The sequence below is a fragment of the Cupressus sempervirens genome, chromosome 11 (assembly GCF_028749045.1).
Source record: "Cupressus sempervirens isolate cs-2001-9-10 chromosome 11, ASM2874904v1, whole genome shotgun sequence".
Lineage (NCBI taxonomy): Eukaryota > Viridiplantae > Streptophyta > Pinopsida > Cupressales > Cupressaceae > Cupressus > Cupressus sempervirens.
Genome location: NC_143128.1, coordinates 608113443 through 608141343, shown reverse-complemented (window position 1 = coordinate 608141343; position 27901 = coordinate 608113443). Strand labels below are relative to the sequence as shown.

Below are 27901 nucleotides of genomic sequence, written 5' to 3'. Positions count from 1 at the left end.
AAATAGCCTGAAAACACCACAAAACACTAACAATATATCATAGAAGTCTAACCACGACCCAATACATATATTCAACTCTATTTTAACATTTAAATGTTTGAAATATAGTAGCAACCCAAATTGATATGAAATACTGAACCGAAAACACCAAACCCTTACAAAAAACACACCTGAAAACCCGCAAATTTGCACTGTTCAGCACAAGGGCAAACTCTGCATGAGCTTGCACATGGAATGGCTTTAAACTCCCATCATTAGCCTTCCTAGAAAATTTCAAAATCCTATCCTTGGGTCTCCTTCTCCACAAGTTTGGCAGCCTCTTAGTAAAGATTATTATTTTAATTATTTGAAAAGGGGACATGACAATGGAATTATCAACAGAAGTTCAAATTGCATTGCATGCAAGCAAGGTGTTGTAAGAAAATTGGGACACGACAATGTAACTAATTTTAAAAGTACATTCTAACTTCTTGTCACACTTTGGCATAACCATATAGCATACACCTTTGGCATTTATGTCAAAAAGGGGAAGACTATGTATAAGGGGAGAATATGTAATGATGCAATAAAAGAGGAGAAGATGTATAAAATGTGTAAAGTATATTGAATATATATGTATGGGGGAGCATCATGATATTATACATATACATGTACACATATTTAGATAACATCTCTTACAAAAGTAATTTTGAAAAATCTCAAAAACAAAGTATGCTATTGAGTTGATGACATGGGATGGAGACTAAAGATTATTTTTGAATTTTTGAATTTAGTTTTGATTAATAAGTGTTTTTGTCACTAATGCCAAAGGGGGAGATTGTTGACATTACAATCAAGTTTGTTTATTAGTGAGACACACACTTAATCAGATGGTTAGCAACTACTAAGCTTATAGTACAATTTGCAGTGCTAACCAAAGTAATTCAGGCTATACTGAGTTCTACAGTTGCTACCAAGTTCCAAGAACAATATTCAATCTGCATCGAGCAGTATTCACCGAGTTAGTGATTATCAATGTAAACTGAGTTTCATAGTGTTTACTGAGTCTCTAAGTGTAAACCGAGTTTTCTAGTGCTTACCAAGTCTCAACTTCGGCAATGTGAATCTAGTGTTGACCAAACTATACAATGTCAACCAAGTGATACAGTTTATACTAAGCTCACAGTGATAGTGTTGACCAAGCTATGTAGTGTCAATCAAGTGATTCAATTTATATGTCGAGTTTCCCAGTACTCACCAAGCCACTAGTGCAAACTGAGTTCAGACTACTTAGATGTGATTAGAATGAGTTGATCTTCTACGTCTATCGAGTGCATGACGATGTCGAGCATTGATAATGGTTTTCAAGTGTTAGAACCTCACCGAGTTTGTCTTCAGAACCTGACTACCTACAACTAGACCAACTTTGTGTATTTTGGTGAAAGTTGTGTTGTAGCTGACTTTGATGAATTGTAAATTGGATTGGTATATATGTAATGTATTGTATCACATCCAAATATATGAAATATGGAATAATAAGAAGACACACTAAGAGTAGAAAGTGTTAAGAAAGAAGGCTACCAGCAGTATAAGGAGTAGCAAAGATTTATCCATCACAACAAGGTGATCATTACACTCCAAAAGGAATCTCATTCAACAAATCAAATTGCAAATCAGAGATCAGCCATTGGTTCATCCTAATAGGTGGAACAATTAAATCCTTTCACAAGGTAGACTTAAGAGTCTTTTGTAAATCTCTTTACCGAGTGCATACTTAATTGTATGTTTGTAAATCCTTTTGCAAGGTGGACCTAGCAATCCTTATTGCTCCTAATAGGGTAGATCATCAGAAGTGATCATTGTAAGCCTTAACAAGCCAACTTTATATTGCAGTACTAAAGCTTGTGGGTATCATCCCCACCCCAATTTTACTTTCTATTTGGAAGGTTTCCAGGTCACCATATTGTGTGTCAAAGTGTTATGAATGATTTCAACTTTTCATGTATGCAATTATATCATAATACATATGAAGGATTAATTGGTGAATTAAGATTAAATTTTATTGGTTACTAATTCACTCCTCCCCTCTCAGTAACCTAGCCTATCTTACATTTCCAACAAGTTGCTCCCAATATTCACATCATTTATGATGAGCCTACTAAAGAAACATCATCAGCTATAGAGCATTAAAGATTCTTTACAAATGAACAAGACATATATGACATGGTAGTTTGGCCACCCATAAGTTTAACCCCTGTTAATGAGTATAGTATTGAGGGTTTGTATGACATGACCTTTCCCATGCTTTTCCCAAATGGAATTGAACTACCCATGCAACCTCGAGCTAGACAAGTGAAAATGCATGAATATGCAATTCATCTTATCATTACCATGATAATAGGTTTGGCCAACATCTATGCTTTAGATACTTCCTCTTGAATCTTATGATGTGTCATCATAGCCAGGTTACTGCATCTATCTTTATTAAATGAAAAGTTGAAGACAATACACCATCCACTATTGAAGACCTTCGCTCCCACTTAATTAACCTACCTGACAATCAACTCATTGAAGAACTTATGCACTTTGGGTCTACCTTATGAGGGACAAGAGCATTTTGGAATACGTTGCATAGAGTTGACAAGTTTGATTACCCAAATAGGATCCCCAACATTTTTCTTTATATTGAGTGTGACAAACACTAAATGGCCTAATTTGCATAGTATTATTTCCCTAAATATTGCATCTTCATTGCTTACCAACAAACAATGCATTGATAATGTGATTAATAACCCTCATAAAACATCACTATATCTACACCAATGCTTCACAATTTTTCATGAAGAGATAATTTAAAAGCTCGTGGAGGCAACTAATTATTGGTGCCAATTTGAATGGCAGGGAAGAGGGTCTCCACACGTACATGGTTTCATTTGGATTAAAAATGCTCCAAATATGGACAAACTTGATTGAGATGACCTTAATGCAGTAGAACAAGCCAAAAAAAACTTTGAAAAACATGTCACTCCTATGAACCCTTGCTTCAAATCTGAAATAGAGAACATACAACATAGATCTCCAACAGAAGATCCATGCCTTCTAAATACAACTGAAATAACTTGTGTTGATCCTTTTGGTGATTACAAAGACTCAGTTAATCATGTTTAGAGGCACACTTGATGTACTATGAGGAGTTGCCTATGTAATAAAGGTAAAGAAATGCAATGTAGATATAAAGCTCCTTGGAAAGAATGTGAACAATCATCATTTCACCTTAATGAATCAAGACACCCATGCTTTGAACCAACTAGAAATGATGAAATGTTGAACATTCATAATTCATATATGTTATCAATATGGAGAGCAAATATAGATTGCCAACTTATTATATCTAGAGCATTAGTTCTCAAATACATTGCTAAGTATGCATCCAAAGTTGAACTAAGATCTAAAAATTGTGTCTAGATGTGTTAGCATGAATGTTGATGCTATCATTATGGGGAAGCATTGCAGAACATTGATATGATGTATTCATGACTGTTTTGTCATTGATGACAACATAGTAATAAGTTTGTGAAGACTAACAAAGTAGCAAATTGTGATCTTTGTATTAAGAACAATACATTACATATCTATTGATGCATAGTTTCCTTTGTTAGAAGGGTAAGTGCACGAAACCTGAATTGATAGTGTATGGAAGATATTATTGATCTATAGAGAATTATATGGAAATAGAGTATTAGGAAAGTAGTTCCTATTGTGTGATCATTGTAGTTCATCACAAATGTAATGAAAGGTTGCGTAGTTAACTGGAGACAATATACTGGCTGGTGATGATGTCAGAGAGTGCGCATGCATAGAAGTCACACGAGTAAAAGTTTGTTTATGATTGAGAGCTAAGCTAACAGTATTAATTAAATGTGTACATTTAATTGACATATTATAATTAAGTGGGAAGTTGACTCAAGAATTTATTATTGGGCATGGTATAAAGGAAAGATGTTTTTCATGTTTAAGTGAGAGTGTATGAGATTTGTGAACTATTGAGCAAGTAGAGCACTAAAGAAGCAGAGTGACTTACCTATTTGTGTAAGTGACCTTAAGGGTTATTATTATTGAGCACTGAGTTCCAAATATAATTGCATGGTCTACAGGAGAAGAAGTCCAACGTACTAGATATAGGAAGAAGTAGAAGCTTGTTTCACATCTATTATTTGAAAGGAATAGTATCGAGGTCAACTAAACAATGGGTTCATTGATCTGATCCTAAAGCTATTTGGACATTGGGTTCAATTGTCTTCCACAACTCCTAATAGGGTTAGCACAACTCCTAACAAGGTTAGAATCTCCTAACAGGGATTCAAAGTCTCCTAACAGGGACTCATATGTATTGAATGTGTTTAATCAGACTCCTAACAGGGTCTAGCCTTTCACAAGGAACATTTATATTAGTACATCATCTTGTGGGTTTCATTCCCACTAGGATTTTCCCTCTAATCAAGGGTTTCCTTAGTCAACTTATCTGGTGTCATTGTATATATTTATCTTTCATGATTGTTGATTACATTGCTCACTTGATTGAGTTGGATTAAAGTTGATATTGAGTTTAATAATTGTATAACTAATTCACCCCCTCTCTCATTTATATTATGAACATTATATACTAACAATTGGTATTAGAGCATTGGTCCTTGTAGGAAGGGTTTAAAAACCTAAGGAGATCCATGGTGAACATGTTTAGAAAGGAAAGTCTGAGATTTGATGGCACAAATTATGATAGCTGGAAGGATAAGATGAAGACTCGCCTTTTGTCCATGGGTCTAGGATATTGGCTTGTACCCAAGTTATCTAAGGATATTATGGAAGAAGACAATCTTGAAAGTTGTATCAAGGAGCAGAAAGAAGCATTTATGTGCAACATAAGAGCAAGAGAAGCAATATTGATAGCTCTACCTGAAAGTGAGTATAGTCAGGTAAAACTACTCAAAACATCTCATAAAATTTGGAAAACTTTAGAAGCTAATTATGAGGGTGCTACACATGCAAAAAGAGTTACATTACAAAATTTGCATTATGTGTTTCAAGATGTTAAAATAATGGAAGAATCTGTAAGAAGTTATATTGACAGAATATTTGAGATTGTTGTAGGAATCAAATCTCATGGTGGAACCAAATTGGATGATGAAGTAATATGGAAGATCTTGAAAAGTCTGACACCACCTTTCAAGACAAGAACACAGATGATTTAGCTGATAATACCTTGTACTGAAAATTTCACCAAAGAAACATTGCTTGGTAGATTGGAAGATGCAAAATTTGACTTGAAACAATCTGGAGAACTAGCAAAAGTTGAGACAACATTTAGTGCATTAAATGTTAAATCTAGTCTCACAAAGAACACAAAAGTGCAAGGAGACATTGCTAGCAGCAGCAAGACTATTGAGGAAAAGATCAAAGAAGGAGTGGCTCTTCTTGTGGAAAGAGAAAAAGATGGTAAGAATATATTTAAGTGTTGGACATGTAAATATGATCAGTATGCATCTAAGTGTCCTAAAAGAGAAAAGAAGTATAAGGGAAGATTTAGACCTAGAAGACCCAAAAATTGCTTATATGCTAATGAAGAAGAAGAAGAAGAAGAATATGATGAAAACATAAGTGAGAGAGATTAGAGAAGAAAGTGTGTTGATTTTATAGGTTAAGAGCAAAGATTGGATCATTAATAGTGGTTGTTCACATCACATGACTGGTGATATGAGAAAATTTGTCAAATTCAGAAGTCATGATGGAGGGATTATCAGAGTAGCGAACAATGTAGCCTATCACATTACAAGAATTAGATCTATCACACTTGATGGTAAAACAAATATTGATGTTGTTTACTTTGTTGAAGGACTGAAACATAACTTGTTAAGTGTTGAACAACTTGTGGACAAGGCTTACCAATTACAGTTTGGTAATGACACATGTATCATTAAGGACAAGGAAGGAAAATTGCTTGGTACTGGCACAAGAACTAAAGGCAATGTATTTCAATTGAACACTATTGAAATAACTTGCTTAGTAGCTAAATTTGACAACAGTTGGTTATGGCACAGTAGAAATTGTCACATAAAATTTGATAACATTGTGAAAGTCAATAATAAACATGCTCTGAGAGATTTACCTAAGATCACTAAGCCTATTGACATTATTTGTAAGGAATGTATCTTGGCTAAGCAAAAGAAAGTATCATTTCCTAGAAGGAAGTTTGGTACTACAAAGAAGTTGGAATTGGTCTATACAGATTTAAGTGGTCCTTCGAGAACAAGAGGATTCTATGGAGAAAGGTATTTTATGATTTTTGTTGATGATTTTACTAGAATGATGTGGGTAGCTTTTCTTAAAGAAAAATCAAAAGCATTTGAGAAATTCAAGATATTCAAGAATAGAGTAGAGAATGAATCTGGAGTTAAAATCAAGAGCTTAAGATCTAATAGAGGAGGAGAATTCACTTCTAGAGAATTCAATATCTATTGTGAAGAGCATGGAATTAGGAGAGAACTGTCTTCACCTTATTCACCTGAGCAGAATGGGATTGCTGAAAGAAGAAACAGATCAGTTGTTGAAGCAACAAGAGCTATGTTATTCAAGAATGATGTACCAAAGACATTTTGGAGAGAAGTAGTCAATACAGTAGTATATACTCTAAACAAAGTACAGATAAAAAAAGGTATGGAGAAAACACCTTATGAATTATGGTTTGGATATTCACCATCAGTCAAATATTTCAGAATATTTGGGAGCAAATGTTACATCAAAAGAGATGATGATATCGATAAGTTTGATCCAAGGAGTGATGAAGGTATGTTTCTTGGCTATTCATTAAAAAGTAAAGCCTATAGATGTTTCAACTATAGAACAAAAACTATAGTAGAGTGCACAAATGTGAGAATAGATGAAAAGTTTGGCACCAAAGAAAAGATGATGGATTATAATTTTGATGAAGATAATGATTATTCTAGGATGACCAATAGATGTAATGAATTATTTCTCAAGATTAACAATGACTTGCAAAATAATGTGCAAATTGAAGAAATAAGAGGAGAACAGAGCATGGTACCTGAAATAAGAGTTGAAGCAACAACTCCTACCACAAATAAAAATATGATGAGAAATCATCCTACTAATCAAATAATAGGAAGTAAAGAAAAAGGAGTAATGACAAGAAGTGGAATCAATGAAGAACTATGTCTAATATCTCAATTAGAACCAAAGAGCACAGATGAAGCAATCAAGGATGATCATTGGATGAAAGCAATGGAGGAAGAACTCAAAAAAAAAAAAAATAATGACACATGGGAATTAGTTCCTAGACCTAAGGACAAGAATGTGATTGGAACAAAGTGGGTATTTAGAAACAAAATGAATGAACAAGGAGAAGTTATAAGAAACAAAGCAAGACTAGTATGCAAAGGCTATTCTCAGCAAGAAGGAATAGATTATGAGGAAACATATGCACTTTTAGCAAGAATGGAAGTAGTCAGAATGTTCTTGGCATATGCAGTAAATAAAAACTTCAAAGTATATTAGATGGATGTTAAGTCAACATTCTTGAATGGAGAACTTGAAGAAGTTTATATTGAGTAGCCAGAAGGTTTTCCTTTGACAGAAGAGAAGGATATGGTTTGTAGATTAAAGAAAGCCTTGTATGGATTAAAGCAAGAACCTAGAACCTGGTGTGCCAGGTTAGATAAATACTTAGCAAAGCTTAGATTTGCTAAAGGAACAGCAGACAACAACTTGTACTTGAAAGAAATAGAAAATGGTTTGTTGATAATAATTGTATTTGTTGATGATATCATTTTTGGAGGAAACGATGAAGCTAGTAATAAATTCTTAGAAGATATGAAGAATGAATATGAGATGAGTATGATAGGAGAAATTAAATTTTTCCTAGGATTGCAAAGTGTTCAATAATAAAGAAGGTATCTTTATTTCTCAGACTAAGTATTTGAAAGATTTGCTAAAAAGATTTGGACTAGAAAATTGTAAACCTATTGGAACTCCTATGGTAATTGGTCACAAATTATCTAGCAAGGATGAGACACCTGTTGTTGAACAAAAGAAGTACAAATCTATGATTGGAGGATTACAGTATCTAACTCATAGTAGACTAGATATAGCTAATATAGTTGGAATTGTGGCAAGATTTCAAGTTCATCCTAAAAAAATCACTACGCAACAATAAAAAGGATATTCAAATATTTGAAAGGGACATCTGATTATGACATTTGGTATGATAGAGGTAATGATTTTACTCTTTGCACTTATATTGATGTTGATTGGGTAGGAGATATGGATGATAGAAAAAACACCAGTGGAGGAGCATTTTTTCTTGGTGGAAGATTAATTTCTTGGCTTAGCAAGAAACAAGATTGCATTTCACAGAGTACTGCAGAGGCAGAATATGTTGTAGTAGCAAACAACTGTAATCAAGTTATATGGATGTTATATGGATGAAGCAAATGATGAAGGATATTGGAATTACATTCAAAGAACCTATTATCATTTACTGTGATAACACAAGTACAGTAAGCATGTCTAAGAATCTTGTTTTGCATTCTAAGACTAAGCACATCTCTATAAAGTATCATGTGTTGAGAGAGAAAGTTGCAGAGAAAGAAACCAGACTAGAGTATGTTAACACTAAGGAATAGATTGCAGACATTTTCATAAAGGCTTTACCAAAGGATACATTTGAGTATCTAAGAGGTATGCTTGGGGTTATGCCCTTGCCTACTTCAGAATAGAAAATGTAAAAGTGCATTAGTCCAAGGTACAAAGCACCATTGTTAGACTAGACTGAATGTTTTAGATTAAGGTAAAAACAGGTTTTGAAGGGGACTTGAAAACCTTAATAGAAAAGCAAAAGATATACCATGAAGCACCACCAAGTTTTACAAGGACCTGAAACCTACAGTTTAAAAGATATAAAATTAGGTTTTACAAGGGCTTGAAACCACAAAATAAGACCATAAAATGAAACTAGGTTTTGCAATGACTTGGAACCTAGTTTTTTTTGTTTTTTTTAAGAAAACAAAAACCAATTAAAAAACCAAGACCAGCGACCAGTTACTAGGACCACTACCAAAACAAAGACTAGATACTAGGGACACTACTAGCTACTACTGTAGCTCTTTGATCATTTTCACCACCTCTTTGCCTACCTTCACAGTGCTTTGAATGGTATCAGCGGCAGATCCCCCAGTTACATCAGCTACCTTTTTCCTTGAGCTCTGTCTGGTTCTTTTACTTGGACCACATGGAGACATGATTTCTTCATTAGTTCTCTTCCCTAAGCTTGTAGCTATTGCACAAATATCGAAAGTAACCTACTCCATCTTATTGTCATTCTCTTTGATCAATAAACAAAGTTTGTGTTCATATTCCTTTAGTTTATCTAGTATATTACCAACCTGAACTTCCATCTGAGTGATCTTTACATGGTCAATTTCTCGATCCTGCTGCATTTTTCCCACTTTTCTTTTCAAATTCATTAATTCATTATACATCCAGGAGTTGGCTTGAAGAGAGATATCAGCCTTAAGCTTTGCAGTATGTAGGAAAGAAAGCATAGTATCCCTACTAGTAGATTCATTCTTCTCCTTCCCCATTTCTTCCTTACTAGTACACTCATCCTTATCTTTCCTTATATCTTCTTTAACATTCACAACATCCTTGTTAGTAAGGTCCTCCTTTTCCTTTACCATTACTTCTTTTTCATCCCTCACTCCTTAGGTATGCTTACTTTGATTAATTTCCTCTTCACCAACATTACTCAACCCTGTATTTTTATCATTTCTTTCATCCAGCTCGTCCTTACTAGTCTCACCCTTACTACTAGGATAACCTTCCAAATTAGAATTGAAATTTCCCACATTTGTATTCTCCTCCTCCTCCATATTTGTTTCATCATTATTATCTGAGTTGTTAGACTCAGTAATCTCTTCCACATTTTTCTGAGAGGTTTCTTGCTTCAGACTCCTCCTTTTCCCGCTAACCCCTTCCTTGCCCTTACTCTTCCTAGAGTAAGTTTTGCTAATAGAGCCCTTCTTTTTCTCAAAGGGAGGGGAAGACACAATGGCCTTGTTCTTACAGTAATCCTCAATTAGTAAAATTAACCCTTCATGTAAAATCGGACGAGACTCTTTTTCCTATGGGCTTGAAGACTTTGGAGTAAACAAAATCTCAGATAAAATACTCATGAATGCAAGAGAGCACATCCTGGCAGATAACCTTGATTTGACCCAACTCATAAAAGTCACCATTCTTCTCTAGGTTCTTTTCCTCCTCATCCATTTTTAGAAATTTCTTAAACACAACATTTGAAATACTAGTTTTCTTATTGAACTTTATGCCTTCCTTAGGCAAACTCGTCACCTCGGCTATGAAATCTTCAGACAAATGCACTGTCACCCCATGCATAGAAACCCTATCTTCAATCTAGTTTTTGAAGAAAGCCTTTGTGACATGTGGTTTACATCCATGAAGGCACTCCAGATAAGTGGTGACATTACCCTTCTGCAAAATTTTCCAAACAGAGACTTTGGCCTTCCACACTTTACAATTTTTAGGCTCCTATTTTCTTGGTTCTCCGCCCATTTCCAAAGACTTTGTTTTACTGCAAAAAGCCAAAGTCAAGTGGATAGGAGGAAATAAAGAATGAATCAAAGCTAAGGTATTCATTAAAATAGCTAAGGTGCTCATTAAAACATATACATGCGAAGCCATAATAAAATTCACATTAATGTACTTTCTCAGGAAAATAACACCAACTTCCATAACCCCACTTCCATATATCATTAAATTGTTAATCTTAGCAAATCTTTCCCTCCGTCGCGTGAGTTCTACCATAATTAATAAGGGCTTTCAAATCCACACTATGTCATCTTATACTCCCATTAGATAGCCTAGTTGGCGATCCAGTCAGCCACAACATTATCTATGATGAACAGAGTCAGCAAAGGACTCTTGGTAATTGGTACACAATAGTGTCTCTGAACACTTGAGTTGTTTATAGATTTATATACAAAATTTGTAGAGCAATAGACCTACTTGTGGTCATTCTAATAGATTATTGTATCTTTGAGCAATTGAGCTATTTGTCTATTACATCTTAACCTTTGACATTGATGTCAATGGGGGAGAGAGTGACATGAAAAACATTCTATGTAGTGTAATGGGGAAGAAATGAGAACATGATGTTTGTTTGAGGAAAATGAAGCAATATTTGATTGATGAAGAAGATTTGAAAATTCGTATACTTGGTATTCTTGGAACTTAGATGTTTTTCATCTATGTTGCCATCAATGCCAAAGGGGGAGATTATTAGCATGAATGTTGATGCTATCATTGTGGGGGAGCATTATATAACATTGATACGATGTATTCATGACTATGTTTGTCATTGATGACAACATAGGAGTAAGTTTGTGAAGACTGACAGAGTAGTAGACTGTGATCTCTGTATTAAGAACAATACATTACATATCTATTGATGCACAATTTCCAACATATACTACAATATATCTTTGTTACGAGGGTAAGTGCACGAAACCTAAATTGACAGTTTATAGAATATATTATTGATCTATAAAGAACCATATGGAAATATAGTATTAGGAAAGCATTCCTATTGTGTGATCATTGCAGTTCATCACAACACAAATGTAATGAAAGGTTGCACAGTTAACTAGAGATAGTATACTAGCCGGTGATGATGTCAAAGAGTGTGCATGCATGGAAGTCACACAAGTAAAAGTTTGTTTATGACTGAGAGTCAAAAACATTAATTAAATGTGTATTCATTTAATTGACATATTATAATTAAGTGGGAAGTCAACTCAAGAATTTATTATCGGGCATGGTATAAAGGAAAGATGTTTTCTATGTTTAAGTGAGAGTGTATGAGATTTGTGAACTATTGAGCAAGCAAAGCACTAAAGAAGCAGAGTGACTTACCTATATGTGTAAGTGACCTTAAGGGTTATTATTATTGAGTACTAAATTCCATATCTGATTGTATGGTCTGAAGGAGAAGAAGTTTGATGTACTGGATAGAGGAAGAAGTAGAGGCTTGTTTCATAGCTATTATTTTGAAAGGGATAGTACTGAGGTCAACTGGATAGTGGGTTCATTGATCTGATCCTATAGCTATTTGGATAGTGGGTTCAACTGTTTTCCACAACTCCTAACTAGGTTGGCACAACTTCTAACAGGGTTAGAATCTCCTAACAGGGATTCAAAGTCTCCTAACAGGGACTCATATGTACTAAATGTGTTTAATTGGACTCCTAACAAGGACTAGCCTTTCACAAGGAGCATTAATATTAGTACATCATCTTGTGGGTTTCATTCCCACCAGGGTTTTCCCTCTAATCAAGGGTTTCCCTAGTCAACATATCTAGTGTCACTATATATATTTGTCTTTCATGATTGTTGATTACATTGCTTACATGATTAAGTTGGATTAAAGTTGATATTGAGTTTAATAATTGTATAACTGATTCACCCCCCCCCCCCCCCCCCCCCCCCCTCTCTCAGTTATATTGTGAACATTATATACTAACAAGATGTTGGTTAGAATTTGTTTAGATTCTAATCTAGACGATAATGCTTTCAAAACATGCCAAAATTTAATGGCATAAATTATTCTTGAAAGAGATATTAGTGCACAAGAAACATGTGACATGCTTCAAAAATTGCCTCTTGTTAATTGTAATCATTAGTTTATGTCTTTGAATGTGGGAAGAAAAGTGTTACACCACCTTAAATAAACAATTGATGGTAGCCAAAAAGGAATCTACCTACATACAAGCCTACATGGAACATCCACCTAACCTTGAACTACTTACACTAATTGAATCAACAAGATTATACACATATGTTGCATCTTGTAAAAAAAATAAATGGAGAACAAGAAAGGAAACAACAATAGTACAATTATTTCTTAAAAAAGTATAGTTCCAAAAGAAGACTCTTAACATTTTGAAACATTTTGTTGGAGCGAATTGCTTTTGTAGAAACACTTCCGCAAGATCCACATAGATATTGGTTTGGACAAAGATAACATTATTAGACATTGGAATCAATTAAATGGAGAAACATATAATGTTTGGCATGTGGACCATACTAATCATGATGAAGATGTCCAAGAAGAGGATAATGAATCAAATGGTAACATTGATATACATGATTTATTGCAAATTAATGAGTGAGAGTTTTTATCCCAGTTGGGGCTTGCCAAAAGTTCTACCTTAAATGATCTTGACATGTTGGGAAAATGTGACTTTGACAACAATCATCCATAGGAAGACCACAATGTTCCTTTGAATTTGCATGACCACACCATTCAATTTATACATAGAAATAAGATGGTTGGATCATTTCTTGAATCTTGTATCTCTCACTCTACCAACAACTACAATTTATCACATCATCAAAAAGTTGCACTTTCTATCATTACAAACCACTCCAAATTTAATTTCTCCATTTAACCTTTATACATGGTCATACAAGGAACTGTAGGAACTAGAAAATCATATCTTATTAACTGCATAAAGAATGCACTACACAATTCAATGCTCACCGCAATAAGCCCACTCCTTGTTCTTAGACCAATAGGCATTACAACTTTCAGTATCCATGCATCAACCATACATACGACCCTCAAAATACCAATTCAAGAAATGAAATCACTACAGGGACAAGCATTGACAAAATACCAAGAAGACATGAAAAATATTCAATACATTTTAATAGATGAGATGAGCTTTATAGGTCCCAAACTATTACTAAAAATTGATTCCAGACTATGTGAAGCTATACCCCAAAAACAACACCTTTACTTAGGTGGCATGTCTATGATTCTTATTGGAGACATAGCCCAACTTCCTCCTATTATGGATAAATTGATCTATGCATCTCACTCTAATGCAAAAAAACTATGACACAATTGTAACATTGGAAACAACATTTAGGCAGGAAGGTGATGATCCAACTCAAATACAATTTTGCCAAGCACTACAAAATATGTGCAACATAAAACCCCTACTACATGATTAGAGTTGTTAATGACTTGCACAAGCAAGAATCTCATTCCAAATGAACAACTTATGCTTGACCACACAACACATTTGTTTGGTACTAATGAGCAAGTTTCACTCCATAACAAAAAAAATGCTAAAAGAACTAAATGTCCCTATTGTGCTTTGCACTGCGATAAAGTTATACTGTAGACTTGAGGAATCTGTTGATGATGACCAGTTATCCAAAGAAGTCTTATCATGTAAACTTCAATGTGTTATGCTCATAATAAACGTTTGGATTGTTGCTGGTCTTGTTAATGGATCTCTTGGAGAGGTAAAAGATATATGTATCTAGTAGGCTCTAGACCTCCTTTCTTGCCTTCATATGTTACTGTAGAGTTCAATAGCTATATTGGACCACCTTAGGATCTTAGAAACCTAAAAGTCATTCCAATGTAACCCATATCTCAAGGCAATCATACACAAATACCCCTCACCATAGTCTGGGCTGTTACTATACACAAATCACAAGGTCTTACCCTAAGTGGGGCAACCTTTGGTATAGGTTGAACTGAAAGACAAGGCCTTACCTTCATTGCAATCTCAAGAGTCAAATCCATCCAAGGCCTTGGTATTGAGCCTTCCTTCTCGTTTGATTGCTTTTATAAGATGCAAAAAAATACATAAGTATTATTAGAAAGAAAGAAGAGGTACGTTTGCACTCACTCTCACATGCAAACCATATCTATGAAGCTACTTCTAAAAAAAATGGTAATGTTTGACATTCTAAAACTATTCATTTTTTTGGTTTCTTTTAAGGGCGTCCAATTTGTTACTCTTTTCTATAGGTTGACATTTGTTGAATTCAAAGAATGTGTTCATACACCATAAATGCTCAATACAATTTCAAGTTTGGCAAGTTACTTTTTCAATGCTTTTCAAAATTCGCTAATTCTTTTATTTATAATAATGACACACATGTACTTCCTCTTATCAATTAATCTCATTTTCCTTTAACCTACAGGTTTTTGTTGCCTTGCTAGGAAGAGGATTCCAACTACTATTGTATTTACAATAAACTAAATATTTCAAGTATTGTATAGTTCAAATAAACTCTTGAATTGGGATGTCATAAATTAAATAATATATTAAAGTTGTATAATTTCTAAACCTTGAAGAAAGGTAGTCATGGGTATATGCATCACTCGAAATATATATTTAATTTTATACCATCAAATTTGAAATCCCCCTTTCAATTAGCAGCAAGAAACTGGGAGGCAACAACAGGTAGCGAAAAGTAGTAGGTAGCAACCAGAAATCAGGTCCACATAGTGACTGAGCAACACTGAAGGAGGAAGGTCTGGCCCACAAGCAACAATAGGCGACATGAGAAATCAAGAAGAAGCTGACCAGGAACATCAAGGCATCGTGGGTTGGTAACAAAACCCTACTATTTTAATAGCATTGAGATACTAGGCGGTAAGTCCAACTGCCTTACTCTACAATCGCTTTCTTACACATTGCTTTCCCCAAAATTACTTTGTCGATTTCATACGGGATCATGCATAAAAATTCTACACTTAATGTGTATCACTAATCCTAAACAAAACACAAAAACCATAAAAAAAAAAACCTCTATTTAAGATACCAGAGATAGCGATATGGTTCCCACGGAAGGAATAAATGGGGGAATCACAAAAGAACCTGTAGGGTTTCAGACAGATGAGAAGATACTTACACAAGTCTCATCGATCGATCCACCAATGATAAGGGAGTCATAGTCAGAGTTGGATGGGGTCACTAGGCACAACACATGATCTGACAATAACAGGGTGGTAGGGAATCATATGGTCAAAGCACCCGTAACAGTAGAACAACAAGCAAGTTTGGTGGAGGCTTTTGAGTATAATGATATCTCAAGTACCAAAGACATGGTTCTGGCACATGGGGATAATTTAATATACAACAGCCTCATCAATTGGAATCAAGGGAGCTTCCTCATTCTTACAGGGCCCCTAATCAGAACACATGAGTCCTTTCATTCTTGGAGGAGCAAATGGCAATCTACCCACAAACATTTTGAGTTTTCCACAAGTCAGCAGACCACCTGCAAGATGAAACTACATTTACGTGAATGCTAAACAATATAAAAGAATAATTAGATGAAGGAAGATATTAAAGATTAAGTATGCAAAAAGACGGAAGCTCACAACTATACTTTTGAAACCGTTACCACATATACCAGACAGTACAAAAATGAGGGAACAGAGTTTGAGGCTGACTGAAACCTTTGAAGCAGTTAAGTGGTTTAATGATATCAAATGTAAAGGGAAGGTAGATAACTCTTAGGCAATGGACACAGTGGAGGATGGGTTGTCAAGTAATTACAGCCCCACAAGGACATCCATGACGTGGTACCTAGACATCTATTTGAATGACTTGGTAGACATGAAAGAGAGGGTGTAGGCACTCAAAGAGAAGAGCCAAATAGAAAGTATCAGAGTGAAAAGAGTCATCGAAGATAACTAGAAACTAGCAATGGAGGTTAAGTCACTTAGAGAACAAATTCAAAAAATTGCAATTTAATATGGAAAAATGAGAGTACAAATTAATATTGTTAAGGAAAGAAGTAGGGGAAAAGAGGACATTAGTAGGTATCATGGGAGGAGGAGGGGTAAGGGACAAAGATAAAAACCCACAAATGAAAAATATACAAGATGCCATGGCCAATATGGAAATAAAAGAGAACCAACTCTGAGAGCAAATTGAAGAAGTTAGATCATGGGCTAACATAGTAAAAGGGCCAAAAACACTTCTAATGACAATATAGAAAAAAAAGTGTGGAGGCAGATTAGAGAGGAAAAGGAAAGAAGTGAGAAAACAAATATTGTCATCAAAGGGCTAAGGGAGTATGGAGAATAGGAAAATACAACTGGTCTAGTTAAAGACTTCTTTAAAGACCAATTGGACTGGCATGGAATAACCATACAAGCATAAAGAATCGAAAAATGGATAAGAGGAGGCAAGGATAGACATGTTAGAGTGACAATGAAGAATGCAGGGGGACACAAACAACATCTTAAGCAATAGGAAATTTCTCAAAGGCACACATATACATCTCAATGATGACCCCACCTTAACTTAGTAGGAAGAAAGAAGAAATGGGAAAAAGTGAAAGCAACAAGAGAAAATGGAAAATGGGCATGGCTACAAAATGGTAAAGCCCAAATCAGCGACAAAATTACACACAATAAATAGGAACTCAAGCCTACCTAGGAACATTTAACTATAGTTAGCTAGAATTGTAGAGGTTATCCTTGGAGAAGAAGACTTGGGTTAGGGTCGATGGTTAAAGATAATGACATCATTATGCTTACCGAGACTCATGAACATGATGGATGTAGGGTTCCAGATTTTGAGGGTTACAAGAGCATATCACTGTGGAACGAGAAGATAGAAGATAGAAAATGGTAAGGGGCACAAAGGCATCACCATTCTAATGAAAGAAACTTGGAGCAAATTTATAAACTTGGAGAAAGAAGATGTAAACAAGTAGTATATATGGATAAAAATAATAGAGAATCAGATTTCGACAATGGTGGCTGCCTGCTACTTCACTCCAAAAGGCTTAAAAATGTATAAAAAACATAGTTTGGATCGAGAAGACTCGTTCGCTACACTCAAAGAAGACATAGAAACTTTTAGCTCTCTAGGGAAAATAATGATAATAGATGACTAGAACAACAAACAACCAAACTCTCAATCTTAAGGAGAGTTACAAGGAAAGTAAAAACTTAGTTTGGCTAGAAGAAGAAGGGACACAAAAATGGGAAAGATCATCATAGGACAACACAGGAAAGGTTAACCACTTTGGGGCTTAATTATTAGGCTTATGTTGCCTATATAACATGGTCATATGCAATGGTATGGAAAGGTGGCCTAAATTGGGTGGAATCACATGCAAAAGACACAATGGGCAGAGTGTTGTGGATTATGTCATATGCTCACAAGACTATGTTGCAAGCATAATTAACTTTGAAATAGAGGAATGCCCCATGGAGCTAAAGTCCGACCATAACCCCATCTCAATAAGGGTAGCCACCCACATTAAGGATCAACATAATGTCTCAAAACCTCTATAGAAGAAGAAGATGCTCTTGACCGACAAAGTTTTAATGACACAAGAAAACCATAATATTTTCTAAGACTCTCTTTTATGGTTGTCCAGGGTTCAGGGAAAGTATCTCAAGTATGATTAACAACATTCCATAGACAAGGATAATCTTGTTCTTACTATCGTTAAAGCCCTGGAGGAGTGTAAAAGATCTAAGGCCACAAGAGAAGACAAGAACACTTTTCCAGTCAATCTGTGGTTTGATGAGGAGTGCAAAATGGCAAAAAGGAGTTGGAAAAACAACACGAACAGAGAAAGTAGAAAGGAATATGATCAGTTGATTAAAAATAAGAAAGAGGAGTATGTGAACATGAGAAGGATCGAGCTGATTAATCTTGGTAAAAGCAACCCCATAAAGTTTTGGAAAGAGCTTCAATAGAGAAAAACATAGATAGAGAACAACATCATAGGAACCAAATGGCTAGAATATGCCAAGACCCTCTACAAGTGTGATTTGAGAGAACATAGAACTATGGTAATAGAGATTATAGGTGATTTATTTAGCCAAAAGGATATTATTCAAGGCATAAGGAGGTTGGCTACGGGTAAAGATCAAGATATGGATGGGCTATAGGCTGAATACTTAAAGTGGGGTGTTGAAATCCTGGCTCCACACATCACTAAGAATTTCAACCATGTCAATAGAGAAGGCTTTCCTTTAAATTAGACAACAAGTGTGGTGATTCCACTCCACAAAAATGGAGACATAAACAACCCTCTAATCACTGAACTATCATGATCGATCCACTCTTCGAAAAGTTATTTGGCAGCATGGTAGAACAGATAATCAGTAAATGGGCTGAAACAAAGGGCAAGGAAACTTTATACCGAAGCACTCTACTATAGATCATGACATCACTTTTAGATATTTGATAGAAAAATTTGGGGCACTTATGGGGCCATGACTTTCTATTATTTCATAGACTTAAAAAAAACATTTGACACAGTGCCATTTAACAAACTTTGGGATAGAATGGAAGAGTTGGAAGTTCCTATAGAACTTAGGTTTGTTGTTGATAGATTGTATGAGCAAGTCAAAGCTAAAATTAGAGTGATGGAAGGGCTATCGGAAGATTTTGGTAGCAACATCGGGGTTAAACAAGGGTGTCTGTTGTCTCCAACATTATTCGAGCTCTATATTAACAAGTTAGAAGAATGGATAAAAAAGACCAATGGTGAGGGGTACAGATGGCTCACTTTGTGATAAGATTGCTCTTATATGCACACGATCTCATCATACTTGCTAGAACGACTAAAGGTTTGAAAGAACACTTGAAAGCTCTAGAAATTTTTTGCCACGAGGTGGGAATGCAAGTGAACACTAGCAAAACCAAAGTTATGATCTTCTTGCAGAAAAAGAATAGGGGTATATAGGACGAGTTCCTGTTTGAGGGTAACCCTCTTGAGATTATGGAGGAGTACAAATACTTGGGCATAGATTTTCATAACAAACTCAATTGGGATACGTGCAGATCAAAAATGATTCAAGGGGGCTAGAAGGCGTTATATTCTCTACAAAACAAGTGTAGGAACGTAGAATTATGGGATTGGACAACCATGAAAACTCTTTTTGATTTGTTGGTCACTTTGGCTATTCTATACTTATGTGAAGTTTCGAGCGACAATATGTCCGAATAGAAATGACGACAGGTAGAAAGAATTCAAAAACACTTCATCACATGCAACCTTAAAGTCAAGACCATGGTGCCGTATGAGATCTTATTGGTTGAGGTGGGTTCCTTTCCGTTAGAAGCTGTTGCATTGGTCCAGATGTTAAGCTATATAAAGAAAGTCTAAGGCCTGGAAACACATCACTGGCCCAAGCTAGTCGTACATGAAAAACTTATCAAGCGGAAAAGCACATGGATGAAGCAAAATGACAAATGGATGTGAAAATGGGATATCAACATCCATACTTGCCCGAATAGTATTAAAGAAATAAATAAGTTTGTCATGGAAAAATTTTGCAATATTTTATGGGCAAGACACATTGGGCAGAAAAAATACATTAAAGAATTTAACCCCACTTCTAGTCATGAGGAAAAGGCCTATACAAGAGCACCTATTAATTGGAGAGAAAAAATGTTGATAGTGAAACTCAGAACTAGTTCACATCGGCTGCGATGTAAAACTAATAGATGGCAAGTTCCAAAGGAAGAGTGGGTAGACAAAACGTGTTTGTTTTATAATATGGGAGTAGTAGAGATAGAGCAACACTTTATCAAAGATTGCTTGACATACAATGACATCATATCTTGTTATACAAAGATATTATAGAACAAGGTCTTGAACTACTTATTTGAGGAGGATCAAGTGAAGAGAACGACGACTCTGATTATCGAACTTCAACGAAAGAGAGACAAGTTAATCAAAACTCTATAGCTAGATTAGTTCCACTCCTACCTTGGGGGTGATTGTGTGGGTCCCGTAGACTACTTTAACCTCATGAACGTCATTAAAATCTATCATATCATTATGCATCTCTTCAATTTTTTTATTTTTTATTTTTTTCTTAAAACCTTTCGGTATATCCTTAGAGTGCAAGTGCTAGTTATTATTAAACGCAATTTTACTACTGAATTATAAGCATAAAGAGAGTAAATTTAAACCACAAATTTGATCTACAATAATCAGAGTCTCATTCGTTGAACGAGAAAACCGTGCAACTGAGAGATCTCTCTTAACGAGTGCACCCATTGAATCAACCAAAACAAGGAGAAACGTGGGAAGCTTGAGCATTTTGTCTGTAGAATAACATTATTCCTCTACTCGTGTCAAGCAAATCTAATAAACAAAGCAAGCATACACCCTGCCGGTTCGAAAACTTCTCCATACGCAACTGCCAGCTACAAGGTTCAGTTGCCTTCTCTTATTCAAACTCAGGCAGAATCAACAATAGGAAAAAAAAAACTAAATGCACTTACAGGCATTTATATGGTGTGAAAAATGTCAATCACGAAAAGGGGAAACAATGGAGGAGACGTTGAATCTTCAGAGCCACTTCTCGAAAAGTCCAGCCAGCCAGACGAAGAAGAAGAAATATCTTCTCAGAACTACGGTCCTATTGGATATAACTATGAAGCCAGGTTTTTTCAGGACATTGGATACCTTATTGTATTTTTGATTCTCGTTCTTTCGACCTTCGCATTCGGAATTTTCGTAGTTGCGCACAGAAATGGAAATTATGGAAACTTGGAGTCCTATGTGTACGATACAAATTCCTCCAGTTGTACAAAATCATCTTCTCTAAGCACTGATCCATTTGGCAGTGTTAATATCTTCGGGGATACAAATTTAGAGTTTTATGCCAGATTAGGGTTTAATTACAAATTAGAGTATTCTGGGGAATTAGGTAGTAGGAAATTAAGGTCTCATGGTGGAATAGGGTTTCATCCAGAATTGGGATTTCAGAAGGTTTGGAATATGGCTTACAAGCAGTTAGTTTTAATCCAAAACCATGCAGTTGTAGGGGGCACCAGGTATTTGCTGAGGGACATTGTTTGGACACTCGTAATAACCTTGGTTTTGAGTGTTCCATTCATTTTTGGCCTTTTGTGGATTTTGAGGACATATACAAGACAGATAGTGTATGTCTGTTTGCCTTTCTTTGTTATATTGCCTATTTTTATCAACGTGTTCTGGTTTGTGGCCTGCACTATGAGCAAAGATTGCAAGGAAGCAATTAATCTTGCTCTCAGGATTTTCATCCTTATTATGGTTTTTGTGCTGATTGGTATTATTGCCTGGATCATCTTTGCCAACAGGCATAGGATAGAGCTTACCATTAGGATTTTGCAAACTGCTTCAGAAGGCCTTGCGAGGAATATTAGATTGCTGGTTGTTTTACCCAGCTTAACAGCTGTTCTTTGTGTATATTTTGTGCCTATTATAGTGTTTCTGACCTTTGCTCGGCTGAATGGCAAGATCATTCCTAATCCTAAGGTTGTGGATTCTGGTTATGCATGTGGGGGAAGCACTGGTGTTGATTGTTGCTTGTGGAAGCAGGATCAATGGGTTCCGGCTTATTATGCATTAGCCATTATTACAATGATATGGTCTGCTACAACAATGGTTGAAGCTCAAGTGTATATTATCAGTGGCACCCTCGCACAGTGGTATTTTCACAGGGCTGACTGCTCTCCACCTAAAAGCATACGGAGTAGTGTCAGGTTTGTATAGCTTCGGTTAAACTATTTTATTGCTACATCTACACGCTCTAGAATCTTTATCTTTCTAATCTCTATTTTATAACAGTAGTTGAATGTTTGTCTCATAATGCAGTTGTTTCATAAGTCAATAGAATTTATAGAAAAAAAATCAACATACAGAGGATTTAACCTTTTACAAAACACATTTTGTCATTTAAGAATCCATGGGTCATTTATGTCTGTGTTATTCTTAAAAATATGCCACTTTATATTCAGTCTTGGATTCAAAGTCTATATAGAGAAACAGTTGTGTTGTGAAAGCGCAGCACTTTTAAACGAGTGTTGCTTTTCTGGTGCTAAATTATATGGTGCATTCTTAGCCCTTGGGAGTGTTGATATGGCACAATCTGTAAATTCTGATGTCAAGATATTCATGTGACCTTGTTTGAATTTCCACTCTAATTATTGTGATTACCATGATATTTGGCCTTCCTGAATTCCATTATTTCTGTGTTCTCAAATTACAAAATCTTTTCATCACTAAAGCCTATTCTTTCACCATACAACCTATAGTATTGCTATACTGATAGTTCTCTGTAGCTCATGTTATAGCATTATGAGATATCCTATGGCCGTGTCATGTGAGGTATCTATGTGATGCAAGGCATCTCTATATTTATCTGCCACTGTCGTGTATGCTTTAAATCTTAACAAGCTTTCTTGTATGAAACAATAATTGAGTTTGTACTCATTACCGCTCCTTAGTACATTTCAGTTTTGAAAACCTAAGTATAATATTTATTTACTACGCACATTGTGATTCTTATGTTGCATAACTGCACACTATGTGAGATTCTTTTAAAGTCAATTTTGCTGGTGCTAAGCACAACAATTTTGATTTTATAAAAGCATATTGAACATCTAGGAGATTAATGTTCTTTTAGGAAGATTATCATGTGCAGATTAGCTATATAGTTAATCTGGTGTGTCAATAATTACTCCAAAAACATATTTTGCTAAACACTTCTGGAGATTGATACCTAGATTATTTTATGTAGTGATTTACACAAATTTAAGTCTAGATAACTGTGTTGTGTAGCTGTGTAGTGTTGATGGGTGCTTTGTGACCAAACCAACACAGAATAAAATGCCAAGGTATCTTATCCTCTCTAGAACAAAATCCTATGTAAGCTAAGATTGCAAAAGATAATAAATGTAATTCCAAGGTTCCTTTTATGTGTGGATAAGTGTAATGGTCATTGTAATATGCTGGTAACATATTTTGCATGTACTTAGATTATTTTATGTAGTGATTTACACAAATTTAAGTCTAGATAACTGTGTTGTGTTGATGGGTGCTTTGTGACCAAACCAACACAGAATAAAATGCCAAGGTATCTTATCCTCTCTAGAACAAAATCCTATGTAAGCTAAGATTGCAAAAGATAATACATGTAATTCCAAGGTTCCTTTTATGTGTGGAGAAGTGTAATGGTCATTGTGATATGATGGTAACACAAAGGGACATACACAGATTTCTCAAGATGATTCTAACAATTCTGGTTTCTAGGAGTTTTTGGATGATATGACAATGAAAGTACTGTTTTAGGGATTTTCATGAAATTACGGAAAGTAAATGAGAGTAAGGTTGATAGATCAATTTCTACTCCTAAGAAATTGAAAGATAACAATTGCTTTGATGAAATCTACCATGCTGTGTTTCACCAAGCAAGTTATGCAAAGGAGGTGCAAACTACACAAAGGAGGTGCAGTCTTCAAGGGTTGTGCAAATGATTTTCATATCATCGACGAACACTATCAAAGAACTATATGCATCAAATGACAAAAATTAAGCATCCACATAATAGCGTAAGACCAATCTTACACTATGTATAGAAATCATGTAATTGTAAAATGTATGAACCAATGAGTTACCATTATAACACTATCAATCTTATTCATCTAATAACTTGAAAACAAATCTAATCTAAACGAGGGAACAAAGAAATTGTGCAAGCTCTAAAACACTTCAAGCTATCACCATAATTAGTGAAAACTCTATTATCTTGGTAGCTCTTAGCAGCAATCTCTAAAATTCCATCCTTACGATTGAGAGAAGAGCCCTTTTGATGCAGGAGCATCTTGGGTTGCATTGCTATCTTGAATGTTTGCCGAGTTCTTAGTTGCTGCTGAGTTATCCTTTGGTTGCCGAGTCAGAGTGGTTGCCGAGTTCCTTCGGTTGTCGAGTGTTGCCGAGTTCCTTCGGTTGCCGAGTGTTGCTGAGTTCACCGAGTTGCAGCATTTGTTTGGTCCTTCGTGTGCCGAGTTGTCTGTGTTTTGTTTCTTGCTGGAGCTGACCTTTGCATTTAATTTTGTGTTAGGTATTTGCTGAGAGCCGACTTGTGGCTTGTTTGGCATTTAATGTAAAGGTTTATTTTGTTGTTATTCGCAACAGGCCGGCTTGTGGCTTGCGTGTATTTAATAAGGTTTTGGGTCGAGTCTTAGGGTATTGAAGTAGCGTAGGAAGAATAGAAGCAAGCTGGGAATGCGAAGTTTATCATTGTGAGTTGAATTTGAATTGTAATGTTGGCAGTAATCTAGAAGGCCTTACAACTGGGCATGTATTTGGTGATTTGATGAATCTATAAAAGCATTTGCTCCTCTATCTCCTGTGTTTGTTGTTATTGTGTTGTTTTCTATTGTGTTTACTCTCATAGGCAGTTTGGATAGTTGGGTGTGCCTTTGGCCTTGATTATCCCATCCCTCCCTGCGTCAGGTGGTATCAGAGCTTGAGGTTTGTCCTTGGGGAGACTAGATCGTGTAGAACCTTAAGTGAAATTGGTTTTAGAGTTTCAGATCTGCAGATTTGACCTATAACTTGCAGAGGGTTACGATCTTGCAGGAACCTAATTGTAAAGATGGTTCGAGGTAGAGGAAATGATGACAATGCCATGTTGGATACATTGAGATAGATTGCAGCCAGATTAGATGCTGTAGAGACAACTTAAAGAAGAGGAGCACATTCTGATGATGTGAGCGATGATGAAGCAACAACACCAAACCCTAATCTAGAACCTAAAGAAGATCAAGATGAGGCAAGGTTGTTGAGAGTGTTATCTAGGGCAAATTCAAAACCTGTTGTAGAAGTTTTTTCCTTATGATGGAAAATGAGATACCAATGTTGTGTTGGATTGGATCTCCGAAGTGGAGAAGTTCTTTGAATATGAAAACACTCCTAATAATACGATGGTGAAGATTGCAGTTACTAGATTGAAAGGACACGCCTCACTGTGGTGGGAGCATTTGCAAACTGATAGACAAAGGAGAGGAAAGGAGAAGATCAGGACTTGGCTGAAGATGGTGAACAAGGTAAAGAACAAGTTCCTTCCTGCTGATTACCAAGTTAGCTTGTTGAGAAAGATGCAAAATTTGAGAGAAAGAGACATGACTGTGAAGGAGTATACTGAGGAATTCTATAGATTGGACATCAGATCTGGACATGTGGATGATGATGTACATAAATGGATTAAGATCTGGGATTCAAGATGAGATAAGTTTTGTGAAATTGGAAAGTGTGGAGGAAGCATATCAATATGCCTTGAAAGCTGAGATCTTGACAAAGAAGCATAAACAAAGCCAATGAGGTAGTCGTGGTAGATTCCAAAGAGGCAGAGGTAGATCTTATGGAGAAGGTGGCAGATTTGACAATTTTGTGCAAGATAAAGGCAAATCTAAATACAAGAATGATGATAAAGGCAAGATCGAGTGGAAAGGTGGTGATTCTTTCTGAGGAGGTACTAGTTCTTACTGAGGAAGAGGTAATTTTTATTTTAGAGGTGGTTTCTGTGGTAATTGTTTCAAATGTGGTAAAGAAGGGCATAGATCCTTTGAATGTAGAGCCTGTGATAGTGGGCAAAGTAACATAAATGCTGTGGTCCAAGGAGACACTAAGGGTTCACCAAGTGGACCTAAGGTTGGAGAGAATATGATGGTGAGAAGAACCTTATGTAATAAGGGAAGTGATGAGGAACCTGTCCTAAGGAGAAGTCTTTTCAAGACCAGATGTAAGATGGCTGAAAAATGTTGCAAGCTGATCATTAATAGTGGAAGTTCTACAAATTTGGTGTCAAAAGAATTGGTTACAAAGTTGCAGTTGCAGAGGTTGGAACATCCTAAACCTTATCATGTTTCGTGGATCAAAGATGAGCATAAGATATTGGTAAAAGTGAACAATGTATTGTGAAATTCAAGATTGGACATTATTTTGATGAAGTTTTGTGTGATATTATGCCTATGGATTGTTGTCATATTCTGTTGGGTAGACCTTGGCAATATGATAGATATGCTATACATGATGGAAGATTGAATCAATATACTCTTTGGATGAATGGGAGAAAACAATTATTGTTGCCTTTGATTGAAAGTCCAGATGAGGTTAATTGTACTATTGTGAAAATTTATATGGTTAATGGAAAGCAATTTGAAAAGGAAATGAAGAAGAATCAAATCTGTTTTGTCATAATTCATAAGAGACCGAGTTCTGCAAGTAGCAACCGAGCATCAAAAAATAGTATTAACCGAGTGCCAGTTAGTAGTGACCAACTGACAGAAGCTAGTGGTAACCAAGTGACAATAGAAGCTGGTAGTATTGACCGAGTGCCAGTAGAAATTACTAAATTGCTGAATGAGTATAAAGATATTGCTATGGAGGACATACCTGATGGTTTACCTCCAATGAGAAGTATAAGTCATTGCATGGAATTGATTTCTGAAGCTAGTTTGCTGAATAAAGCACCATATAGATTGACATCTACTGAAAATGAAGAACTTAAAAGACAAGTGCATGAATTGTTGCAGAAAGGTTTGATTAGAGAAAGTTTGAGTCCATGTGCTGTACCTGCCGTATTAGCACCTAAGAAGAATGGAGAATGGAGAATGTGTACTAATTCCAAAGATATTAACAAGATCACAGTGAAATATAGGTTTCCTATGCCGAGGATGGATGACATAATGGATTGTTTGAGTGGACCAAATGTTTTACCAAGACTGATTTGAAGAGTGACTATCATCAGATTAGAATTAGAGAAGTTGATGAATGGAACATTGCTTTCAAGAGAAAAGATGGTTTGTATGAATGGTTGGTAATGCCTTTTGGTTTGACTAATGCACCTAGTACATTTATGAGTTTGATGAATGAAGTTCTCAAAAGGTTCTTGGGTAAGTTTGTGATTGTTTATTTGGATGATATTTTGATATTTAGTAAGACTAAGGAAGAACATCTTGAGTATGTTAGACAAGTATTGTAGATATTGAAAGAGGAAAAGTTGATGATTAATTTGAAGAAGTGTTCTTTTATGCAAGAGGAGATTGCGTATTTGGGATTTGTGATTTCAGCTGATAGTTTAAAGATGGATCCTAAGAAGGTTAAAGCAATTTTGGAATGGCTTAAACCTGAGAATGTGGGTGAGGTAAGATAATTTCATGGTTTGGCTAGTTTTTAAAGGAAGTTTATAAAGAATTTCAGTTCTGTTTGT

General features: G+C 35.6%; 1 protein-coding gene across 1 annotated transcript in view; it reads left to right on the top strand.

Moving 5' to 3' along the window:
* Window positions 1-20775: 20775 nt before the first annotated feature.
* Window positions 20776-27901, top strand: part of LOC149531150 (uncharacterized) — an 85488-nt gene continuing 78362 nt past the window's right edge. Inside the window, exon 1 of the mRNA XM_089809436.1 lies at window positions 20776-22388. Within this exon, the coding sequence (XP_089665562.1) occupies window positions 21166-22388 (1223 nt within the window). The 5' untranslated portion in view covers window positions 20776-21165. The remainder of the gene's footprint in view (window positions 22389-27901) is intronic.